Source organism: Oncorhynchus masou, chromosome 29 (assembly GCF_036934945.1).
Source record: "Oncorhynchus masou masou isolate Uvic2021 chromosome 29, UVic_Omas_1.1, whole genome shotgun sequence".
NCBI lineage: Eukaryota > Metazoa > Chordata > Actinopteri > Salmoniformes > Salmonidae > Oncorhynchus > Oncorhynchus masou.
Genome location: NC_088240.1, coordinates 61725765 through 61737798, shown reverse-complemented (window position 1 = coordinate 61737798; position 12034 = coordinate 61725765). Strand labels below are relative to the sequence as shown.

At 40.3% G+C, this 12034-nt stretch overlaps 1 protein-coding gene across 1 annotated transcript; it reads left to right on the top strand.

Annotated features, from left to right (window-relative positions):
* Positions 1-160: 160 nt before the first annotated feature.
* Positions 161-12030, top strand: si:dkey-256h2.1 (uncharacterized protein LOC337520 homolog). The gene is made up of 12 exons (XM_064945566.1): positions 161-829; positions 932-1071; positions 1341-1516; positions 1687-1847; positions 2143-2283; positions 2798-2919; positions 3608-3776; positions 6192-6337; positions 7403-7527; positions 7705-7831; positions 8471-8604; positions 11155-12030. Exons 1-12 carry the CDS (start codon positions 345-347, stop codon positions 11278-11280), a joined length of 2052 nt encoding a protein of 683 aa, XP_064801638.1. The 5' UTR covers positions 161-344; the 3' UTR covers positions 11281-12030.
* Positions 12031-12034: the final 4 nt, after the last annotated feature.

The following is a 12034-nucleotide window of genomic DNA, read 5'->3' as shown; positions in this document are numbered from 1 at the left end:
GTGTGTGTGAGAGAGAGCAAGAAAGAGACAGAGCGTGTGTGCGTGTACAGTGAAATCCTTGAAACAAGCACACATACAGTAATACTCCTTGCGTCTAAGACTTTTTAGCACTTATGGGCCACCGTACAAGTAAACGCGCCCACTTCATACATCCCTTGGAATAAACAAGGAAGTACTCGTTATTGTACAATCTGTCAACTCCTGGCTCAATGCTGTCAGTTTAATTAAAAAATAAATAATAATAATACATATTTTGCATTTAAACAGCAATGACTCAAGATACTGCTGTGTGCAAATTGATTTAGAAAATTATCGACATACCGCCACGGTTGTGGGAGGAACATATGGCTTGGTTATCATCAACTTTGGTGCTGTGTTGCTTAACAGTAACGTTAGGCATTCATGTAATTCAAATTGATGCAACAGCGAAAATGAGAGGGATGAAGTCAATTCGTAATTTAGACTACGACGAGCGTGAATTCTCAACATCTACATTTGCGCATAGCACCATCAACTTCAGATCCAAAATAACTCTTCAACAAGTCGCGGTATTGGAGCCAGGTAACACAGCTCCAGCTTTCAAAGTGGTAACCCTTGATGGAGAATTCGTTTACCCGCCACTTGCAGGGTTGAAAGGGCCATTGATAATTCATGCTTTTACCAACAAGTCTGCCTTTTTGGAGTGCCTGTGGAACTCCGAGTCGTCATTAACCGACTTGGTCCAGAACCTACCCGATAGCACCCAAGTCCTCTTCGTGTCTCTTGATGACAGCTCTGTCAACGATGCCTTATGGATGAGAGATCAAGTCCTTCGGGTAACATCGCATAGGTAGCAACACAAATGTTTGCTGTTGCTTGCTAATATAAAGGAGACCGGTCATTGAACTGAACTGACATATTACAACTTTCCCTTTGTGTTTCTGTTCAACAGAAAGAAAGAGGTTTTGTCCAGATTGCACTTCTCCCCTGTTCCTGTATTTTGTTTGGGGAACTGGATTCCCAGTGTGCTGTACTCTTGGGGTTGTTCTGGACACAACTGTGGCCTTTCTCAGGCAGTTTTTACATCTACAGGTAGGGAATAGTCTCTATGCACTGTAGGACTGGTGCACTCTTCAAAGCACCAGTGGAAGTTTCATTGTCCCTTGCATTTAGATCCCAACTGTTTGTGGTCCATTTAACTTTTGTTTTTGACTATTATTATTCTATCCTGGATGAACATATTATAGTTCAGAGTTCTCAGGGTGTCATCAGTTATTTAATGACAGATTGGCCATGCATTTATTGTTTTCTATGTCCATCTTCTGGAAGTGATGTATTATTGAAATGTTAATTACATACAGGGTGGAATATGCCGGTGATTGTCAAGAGACTTGATGCGCGATACGATTGGCTGATGGGCTCCTGGAGCCAGATGAAACACCAGTTGATTGATGCAGGCAATGGATGTGAGCCCGCCCCCTCCGCTGCAGGTGCTGTTGCCTGGGTTTCCGAGGGCAACTGCTCCTTTTTCACCAAGGTCAGTTATGAGACAGGGAGAGGGATTGGTGGAGAGATGCGTGGAAACATTTAACTGCCATTTTCCAGGTTTAACAGAAGAGTTGTTATACAGTTGCCCATAAACAGACTTTCCATGTGCCTGAACTCGACATGAAGGAACACATTGACATTGTTAGTTTCCGTCCCCAGGTGAAGAACATGGCCAAGTCCAATGCCACGGGTGTCCTTGTCCATGCAGGTCCTGGAAACCCGATCCAGGATATGAACTGTGTGGGAGACGAATGTTCTACGCCACTAGGCATACCTGCTGCCATGGTGCATTGCGAGCCCTCGGTAGCCCAGGCCCTTAGGTAACTAACACTGACTGACTCATACAGTGTTAGGTCAAGTTGCTTTCCTCACTTAACTCACTGGAAGCCATGCTTCCTCTACGGATAATTTTGTTCTCTCAGTAGTCTTTAGTCGGATTACTCATGGAAATTATCTATCGACTCCTGACCTGATGAGAAATGCGTGCAATGGTCAATAGAAAGTACTGTGTATGTTATTTCACACTTGTTGATTGTCAAATTCTCAACCATTAATGAATATTGGACCAAATAAAGTGAATAAATTGATGTTTATATTCTGTTCTATGTTTTGTAGATATGGGCACATGGTGAACGTGTCCTTTCAGAGTACCCCCTCTCCAAACTTCTTCATTGGCATTGACCAGCAGGGGGCACTGTCTGAGATGGGCTGGTTCCTCTACCCCTCCTTCAAGTTCATCAACTGGCAGGCCCAGTGGTAAGCAGTAAGCACACTGGATTCCCCAGTTTATTACAGCAAACTGAAGATATCAGGAATTCATATGTCAGTATACTGAAGACATCAGGAATTCATATGTCAGTATACTGAATACATCAGGAATTCATGTCAGTATACTGAATACATCGGGAATTCATATGTCAGTATACTGAATACATCGGGAATTCATATGTCAGTATACTGAATACATCGGGAATTCATATGTCAGTATACTGAATACATCGGGAATTCATATGTCAGTATACTGAATACATCGGGAATTCATATGTCAGTATACTGAAGACATCGGGAATTCATATGTCAGTATACTGAAGACATCAGGAATTCATATGTCAGTATACTGAAGACATCAGGAATTCATATGTCAGTATACTGAATACATCGGGAATTCATATGTCAGTATACTGAATACATCGGGAATTCATATGTCAGGAGTATGTGAAGAAGGATACATATTTTCATCTATTTAGTAACTGTATCCTTTCCCTCCTAGGTTTGATTTCTATGAAGGGCTTCAGACTAGACTCCGTGACCCAGCCTGGGTGGTCCCTGTGTTTGAGAAGGTCCAGATGCAAGGACAGAGTGGAGCGGTAGCCACTGTGAACCTGCCTTCTGGTAAAGAGACCTCATTGTATCTCCACCAGGTCATTTGCACATACACTGAGTGTACAAAACATTAGGAACACCTGCTCTTTCCATGACAGACTGACCATGTTAATCCAGGGGAAAGCAATGGTCCCTTATTGATGTCACTTTTTATATCCACTTCAGTCAGTGTAGATGAAGGGGGAGACAGGATAAATCATGAGTTTTAAGCCTTGAGAAAATTGACACATGGATTGTGTATGTGTGCCATTGAGACGGTGAATGGGCAAGACAAAAGATTTAAGTGCCTTTGAACAGGGTATGGTGAATGCCAAGCACACCGGTTTGAGTGTGTCAAGAACTGCAATGGGTTTTTCACGCTCAACATATTCCTGTGTTTATCAAAATGGGCCACCAACCAAAGGACATCCAGCCAACTTGACACAACTATGGGAAGCATTATAGTCAACATGAGCCAGAACCCCTGTGGAACGCTTTCGATACTTTGTAGAGTCCAAGCCCCAACAAATTGAGGCTGTTCTGATGGCAAAAGGGGTGCAACTTAATATTAGGAAGGTGCTCTTAATGTTTTGTACACTCAGCATTTATGTTCGAGCCATACACTAAGTCGACAATAAATGCATCAGCTTTGAATATAATTTGATAGGTATTTAAAGGGGATCGGAATATTGACTTTTCCATTTCACTGTGTCGGTAGACATGTTGGATTTTGACATGCTGGAGCTGGACGCGTCTCTGTCCTGTCCCAGCGAGAGGGATGACTCCTGCGCCCACTGGGACCACACTGTGCAGCTGTTTGTGTGCTGTGACCATTTCAGTCCCCACTGCAACATGGAGATGGGGCGCTGGATAACAGCCTTCCGCAGGTATAGTCTGTGCATTTGTTGTCACTTGACATGGATACCATGTGACAAGAGTCCCCAAAATGCATTTTGACATTTGTTAAGATCACTCAAGAATATTAAGTTAAAATAAGTGTTCCTTCAGTATTGTTGTAATTATTACAAATATATATATAAAAATGTCTAATTAATCGGTAATACCTGGATTTCTGCATTAGTCTTACAATTTGATCTTCATCTAGGTCACAACAATAGACTAGCACAGTCTGCTTAAACTAATAACACACCAAAAATTATACATTTCCATGTCTTTATTGAAAACATAGTGTAAACCTTCACAGTGCAGGGTGGGGAAAGTATGTGAACCCTTGGATTTAATAACTGGTTGACCCTTCTTTGTCAGCAATAACCTCAACCAAACGTTTTCTGTAGTTGCGGATCAGACCTGCACAATGGTCAGGAGGAATGTTGGACCATTCCTCTTTACAAAACTGTTTCAGTTCAGCAATATTCTTGGGATGTCTGGTGTGAACTGCTCTCTTGAGGTCATGCCACAGCATCTCAATTGGGTTGAGGTCAGGACTCTGACTGGGCCACTCCAGAAGGCGTATTGTCTTCTGTTGAAGCCATTCTGTTGTTTTGGGTCGTTGTCCTGTTGCATCCCTCACCTTCTGTTGAGCTTCAATTGGCAGACAGATAGCCTAACATTCTCCTACAAAATGTCTTGATAAACTTGGGGATTCATTTTTCCGTCGATGATAGCAAGCTGTCCATGCCCTGATGCAGCAAAGCAGCCACAAACCATGATGAGGTTTTGATGTTGGTGTGCTGTGCCTTTTTTTCTCCACACATGGTGTTGTGTGTTCCTTCCAAACAACTCAACTTTAGTTTCATCTGTCCACAGAATATTTTGCCAGTAGAGCTGTGGAACATCCAGGTGCACTTTTGCAAACTTGCAGCAATGTTTTTTTGGACAGCAGTGGCTTCTTCCGTGGTGTCCGTCCATGAACACCATTCTTGTTTAGTGTTTTATGTATCGTAGTCTCGTCAGAAGAGATGTTAGCATGCTCCAGATATTTCTGTAAGTCTTTAGCTGACACTCCTAGGATTCTTCTTAACCTCATTGAGCATTCTGCGCTGTGCTTTTGCAGTCATCTTTGCAGGACGGCCACTCATAGGGAGTAGCAACAGTGCTGAACTTTCCCCATTTATAGACTTTTAGGCTTTTTGAGATACTTTTGTGACACTTTCCAGCTTTATGCAAGTCAACAATTCTTAATCTTAAGTCTTCTGAGATATCTTTTGTTCGAGGCATGGTTCACATCAGGCAATGCTTCTTGTGAATAGCAAACTCAAATTTTATGAGTGTTTTTTTTATAGGGCAAGGCAGCTCTAACCAACATCTCCAATCTTGTCTCATTGATTGGACTCCAGGTTAGCTGACCCCAATTAACCTTTGGAGATTTCATTAGCCTGGGGTTCATATACTTTTTCCAACCTACACTGTGAATGTTTAAATGATGTATTCAATATAGACAAGAAACATACAATCATTTGTGTGTTATTAGTTTAAGCACACTGTCTGACTAAGATGAAGATCAGAAAAATTTGATGACCAATTTATGCCAAAATCCAGGTAATTCCAAAGGGTTCACATACTTTTTCTTGCCACTGTATACTGAACAAAAATATAAACGCAACATGCAATCATTTTTGAGTTACAGTTCATATCAGGAAATCAGTCAATTGAAATAAATTCATTATGTCCTATTCTATGGATTTCACATGACTGGGCAGGGGTGCAGCCATGGGTGGGCCTGGGACCCACCCACTTGGGAGCCAGGCCCCACCCACTGGGGAGCCAGACCCAGCCAATCAGAATGAGTTTATAATTACAGACAGAAATACTTAATTACAGACAGACGTACTGCCAAATTCTCTAAAACGAAGTTGGAGGCGGCTTATGGTAAAGAAATCAACCTTCAATTCTATGGTGGACATTCCTGCAGTCAGCATGCCAATTGCCTGCTTTCTCAAAACTTGAGACGTCTGTGGCGTTGTGTGACAAAACTGCACATTTTAGTGGCCTTTTATTATTCCCAGCACAAGGTTATTGATATGCCACACCAGTCAGGTGGATGGATTATCTTGGCAAAGGAGAAATGTAAACAAATTTGTGAACAAAACTTTAGAGAAATACATTTTTGTGCATATAGAACAATTCTGGGATCTTTTTATTTGAGCTCATGAAACATGGGTCCAACATTGTTGCGTTTATATTTTTGTTTAGTATATATAAAACATAGGAAAATCCCGTTTTTGACTCCACAGGGCCTTTTACCTCTGTGCCTATGGCCTTTACCACTTCAAAGCGATCCCCTTTGGCTTAAAGAAACGCTCCTGCAAATTATTTTAACAATGTTAATGTTCCTCCTCCAGAGGCATTGGGCGCTGGCTCACTGATGTTTCTCCTCTGGTGCCTCTGTTGGACAATGGGAGATGTACCTTCACCATGAAGACTGTGCCTTGGGCCATGCCCTGGGTGGTGTCTCTGAGTCTGAGATTCAGCCACACAAATCACTCAAGTAAGTTATAATGCCTTCATAACACGGTCACAGGTGTTAGACCGCTGCGCCACTCGGGAATCCTAAGGCATCTCAGTGCTAGAGGCGTCACTATAGATCCTGGTTTGATTCCAGGCTGTATCACAACCGGCCATGATTGGGAGTCCCATAGGGCAGCGCACAATTGGCCCAGCGTCGTCTTTGTTAGTGTTTGGCCGGGGTTGGTCGTCATTGTAAATAAGAATTTGTTCCTAACTGACTTGCCTAGTTAAATAAATAAATAAAATAATACAAATAATAACGCCTACATAACACTGTCATAAGACATTCATTCATACTTTTTAATTAGTATTTTACTGTTCATTGTGTATCAGAATTCTTCTCTAGAATATCTGTATATTCTTTTACAGTATAAGAAAAATGCTAAGTGATGTTTAGGCAATAGGACTGACTCTTTTGCTTACAACCCCCAACATTAAACAGGTTTCCAATAGGTGGGTATGCCATCCTGTTGTGTACAGTTCTACTAGTGACAAAACAATGGACAGAAATCATTCTTCTTGAGCAATTTAGACCATTTCATCCCTCTTTCATCATGTGTAGAAAAAGATGTGCACTTCCATCCTAAGCAAAGAGGAGTGTTATAGAAAATAACAGGATGTTTGCAAATTGTTGCTGGAAAGTTGTCCTGGCAAAGGACAACCCCCCCTATGAGTCTCGGTCACAACAGAGTAGTCATGGAAAAAAAGTACTCCAGTATCAGATTCTTTCACTACACGAATGCTGTCTAAAGACAGTATCATTACAGTATCATGCTGTATTTGTAACGGCTTTCTTCCGTCGAAGGAGAGGAGGACCAAATGAGGCAAAACCGAAACAGTCCTATCTGGTGCAGAGCCAAACATAGAAATAGACAAACTAGACTCACAACATAGAATGCCCACCCAGCTCACGTCCTGACCAACACTAAAACAAGGAAAACACACAATAACTATGGTCAGAACGTGACAGTATTCTTATATGGTATTAAGTAACAGAATGAACTCTTCAAACAGATGTTAAACCTAGATTTTGCTCTTGTTACAGCCAATCACTCAGACAGGATTTACCCCTTTAAGCTGATGTCATTGTACAGTGGAGGCACCTTTGACAAGGAATACAACAAGAGATACCAACCAATCAAATTCACTGTCCCAGACTCAACAAAAAAGGTATGATGCAGAATTGATATTACTTCTGTTTACATTCACTCATAATAAAGGGTAATTGTCATATACTGCATGTTCTTAATTTTTTAAAATTTTTTGTTTTAGTTGTGGGTAAACAGCTGCTTTACAAATCATGTTATTATTGTAATCAGTCATCTTATGTACCATATTGTGTCTTAGGTGGAGTTGTATGCCGTAATCACAGGCCACGGGAGCGACGAGAACGGCTGCTGCGAGTTCTGTGTGACATCACACCACTTCCTCGTCAACGGAGCATTCAATAACACCCGTATTTTTGACTCGGCAGGTGAGAAATGACTAACGTTAGAGTTTGGTCATGCAGATTCATATAATCTTCCCTTAGTCTGGGCCATAGTTCCATTAGCATGAGTTTGTATTCCTCTGAGGGCAATTAAATTGAACCGCGGGATGATTTTTCTTCTAATTGGATGGTCTGGGGAGGTGGAACACTATTGTTTTTACACCGTAAGTAAGCCCAAGTAGAAATTGTATTTTACAATACCATAATCATTTCATACCTTGATTACATTGAGACACGGTCACATAGGTCTCTTTATGTATTCGCAGGAATACTTGGGAACAGATTTCCTAAATTAAAGGAATTAGTTAAATTCCTGGAAATTTGTGGTTTTTGCCCAAGAACAAAAATTATAATTTGTACAAAAATTATTAGTAAAAATGTATTTTTGGGGGCCAAATTAAATCCCTTTCAGGTGAATTTGGCCTGCAAGCTGCCTGTTGCTGACCCCTGTCCTAGGGCATTTGCCTGCTTGTGTCCCTATTCTTGTTTGAGTGAGTCAGGTGTGGGTCTTTTGTCATGCATTCCATTCCAAATGAATTATACTGCATTTACCATGTTTTTAATGCAGCGTTCTTTAACCATCCCATTGTCCTGACTGTTTTCTGGTGTGGTTTTACTCTCCAGGTTCAGCCCTGGGGTGTGCCATGCGGGTGGGAGAGGGGGCGGTGCCCAACGAGCATGGCACTTGGCTGTACGGCCGTGGAGGCTGGTGTGATGGGCTACAGGTCAACCCCTGGAGGTTTGACATCACCACACAGGTATAGAACTATCACCAGACCGCGTCATGAATAATTGCCCTTGCGGTTCGTCATCAGAAACCTGTTTAGCTAGCGGTGGATACGATTGCATGCAACTTCAAATGCAGCTCATACAAGTTAACAAACACGTAATCGGATGGTTATCGTCTGCAACATCACAGATGTCATCAGAGGATTGGTTAAATCACAAATGGAGCTAGTTAAAGCCGGAAGAATAATGCACTTCTTGAACATAGCTATAGCCATCAGTCTTGCATGTTTTCACGGTCATCACTCAGTTACTGTTAAGTTTGTCTGGGTCCTGACTAGTGGTCGACCGATTATGATTTTTCAACGCCGATACCGATAATTGGAGGACCAAAAAAAGCCAATGCCGATTAATCAGACGATTTTTATATATATATTTGTAATAATTACAACAATACTGAAGGAACACTTTTATTTTAACTTAATATAATACATCAATGAAATCAATTTAGTCTCAAATAAATAATGAAACATGTTCAATTTGGTTTAAATAATGCAAAAACAGAGAACAAATCAAAAGTGCAATATTTGCCATGTGTAAAAGTGCAATATTTGCCATGTAAAAAAGCTAACGTTTAAGTTCCTTGCTCAGAACATGAGAACATATGAAAGCTGGTGGTTCCTTTAAACATGAGTCTTCAATATTCCCAGGTAAGAAGTTTTAGGTTGTAGTTATTATAGGAATTAGATGACTACATCTCTCTATACCATTTGTATTTCATTTACCTTTGACTATTGGATGTTCTTATGGGCACTGTAGTATTGCCAGCTTAATCTCGGGAGTTGATAGGCTTGAAGTCATAAACAGCGCAATGCTTGAAGCACAGCGAAGAGCTGCTCGAAAATGCAGGAAAGTTCTGTTTGAATGAATGCTTACGAGCCAGCTGCTGCCTACCAACGCTCAGTCAGACTGCTCTATCAAATCATAGGCTTAATTATAATATAATAACACACAGAAATACGAGCCTTAGTTCATTAATATGGTCAAATCCGGAAACTATCATTTCGAAAACAAAATGTTTATTCTTTCAGTGAAATATGGAACCGTTCCGTATTTTATCTAACGGGTGGCATCCATAAGTCTAAATATTGCTGTTACATTGCACAACCTTCAATGTTATGTCATAATTATGTACAATTCTGGCAAATTAATTATGGTCTTTGTTAGGAAGAAATGGTCTTCACACAGTTCGCAATGAGCCAGGCGGCCCAAACTGCTGCATATACCCTGACTCTGCTTGTACAGAAAGCAAGAGAAGTGACACAATTTCCCTAGATAAAAGAAATTCATGTTAGCAGACAATATTAATTAAATATGCAGGTTTAAAAATATATACTTGTGTATTGATTTCAAGAAAGGTGTTGATGTTTATGGTTAGGTACACATTCGTGCAACGACAGTGCTTTTTTAGAGAATGCGCTTGTTAAATCATCACCCATTTGGCGAAGTAGGCTGTGATTCGATGATAAATTTACAGGCTCCGCATCGATTATATGCAACGCAGAACAAGCTAGATAAACTAGTAATATCATCAACCATGTGTAGTTAACTAGTGATTATGTAAAGATTGATTGTTTTTTATAAGATAGGTTTAATGCTAGCTAGCAACTTACCTTGGCTCCTTGCTGCAGTCACGCAACAGGTAGTCAGCCTGCCACGCTATCTCCTCGTGGAGTGCAATGTAATCGGCCATTGTAATTACCAATTGCTATGAAAACTTGAAATAGGCCCTAATTAATCGGCCATTCCGATTAATCGGTTGACCTCTAGTCCTGGTTTTAGCGTTGGCTATCCTGCTACAGAGCTTTTTGGTGTGGTGATGCATGTGCATCCCTCAAACGTGACGATGGCTTGTAAACGAAAAATAGCTTTATACGTCCTTTCCATATAAATAGAATTTATCATTAGATCTATCTAATTGAATCATTCTATTTCTATGGTTCTTTCATCCTCACCTCATACTGGAATGATTTTGAACTATGAAATGATGATGTAACAATATACAATGTTGCCACCTTCAAATTCATACTAAAGAGGCATTCCTTCACCATGTAAACAAGACCATAACACATAGTCTTTGTAAATTTGCAAGCCTTTTTTTGGTGTTTTAGCTGCTATTTCTGACATTGAAAGAGATTCAAGACAACAGTTTTGCTCATCTTCTATCACATAAACTGCAGGGTTTTTGACGGAAAGGTTAAGCATTCAAATTATATATTTTTTTGCTACAGTAGGTATTTGTGTCCATTAGTTTGCAGTGAAGCGCCCTTCATGAAACTAGCCTATTAGATGAGTACAGCACTTGGTCACTCATGAGTCCTTGGAAAGGCACACATGACCCTCTCTTTCCAAAGCTTCAGTTACATTTTATTCATTTGATACACACACATCATGTTCATGAACACTTCATTTAATTACCACAGGCTTCATTTGTAATTCATAGATATTACAGTATTGGGGCTGTTTGATTTACTATAGTGTTTCTCCTGAGGCCTTGAATTGTTATTTATTGTCTTTCTCAGCTGGACATGAGTGGGATTGAAGCCAATACTCTGCTCTACTTTGGCCTTTACAGTGGACAGGACCCCAATCCGTCTCACGACCCTGGCGACATTGTCATGTTCTCTTATCTGGTGTTCTACAAGTAGTCTCCCTGACAACCAGGTTGTCTTGAATGTGAATTGTAATGACTGTGATTAATGTGACTGAGAACCAATAATGATAACATATTTATTTTTATCCAGTAATATTGTAGCCTATTCTATGTTTGGGTGTGTCACCAACTTTCACTGTTTTCCCACTCAAGAGTTTTCACTCAAGTTCGATACAAAAAAGACGTCATCTTGAATAGCTCATTTTGCTCTTCAGAAAAGTTGAAGGAGTTATTGCTATCTTGCTACTTAACCTGGTCAAGTATGTGTAATTACACAAACTTAGCTTTTAGTGTCAAACTTAAACTTTCAGGTGACGACAAGACGCTTTTCCTGACGCAAGATCAACCACTCTCTGATCCTTCAATTATTCAAGTATCTCTGCAAAGGTTAGAGGACTGGGGGTTGGTTACATTTGCCACCACAGACACGAATGCATTAAACAGTGTAATATTTCTTAAAATGTTGAAATATATCTGGATGTTCAAATTAACAACATTCTCTTGGTTCATTTAATTAACTTTAATGAAGGTGTGCAGTATTATAAACTAGTATCCAGCAGTCAGTTTTCATACAAATGAGTTACTTATAGAAAAGTTAATCAGGGATAAAGGTTAGTGTAAAGACCTTCTGCCACGTTTGTAACATTACTATTTAGTGTTCAACAGTGTTTCTGGAAACCAATACGGTTCACTGCCCTTATTGCTCCATCTTGAAGATGAATAAATGGATGGTTCCCTCATTGTATACT

Excerpts from the sequence above, each read along its gene's own strand:
- si:dkey-256h2.1 (XM_064945566.1), top strand. The coding sequence starts at position 345 with ATGGCTTGGTTATCATCAACTTTGGTGCTGTGTTGCTTAACAGTAACG. Across the intron at positions 1,072-1,340 it reads GGCAGTTTTTACATCTACAG|GGTGGAATATGCCGGTGATT; the intron begins GTAGGGAATAGT and ends AATTACATACAG. Across the intron at positions 2,284-2,797 it reads ATCAACTGGCAGGCCCAGTG|GTTTGATTTCTATGAAGGGC; the intron begins GTAAGCAGTAAG and ends TTTCCCTCCTAG.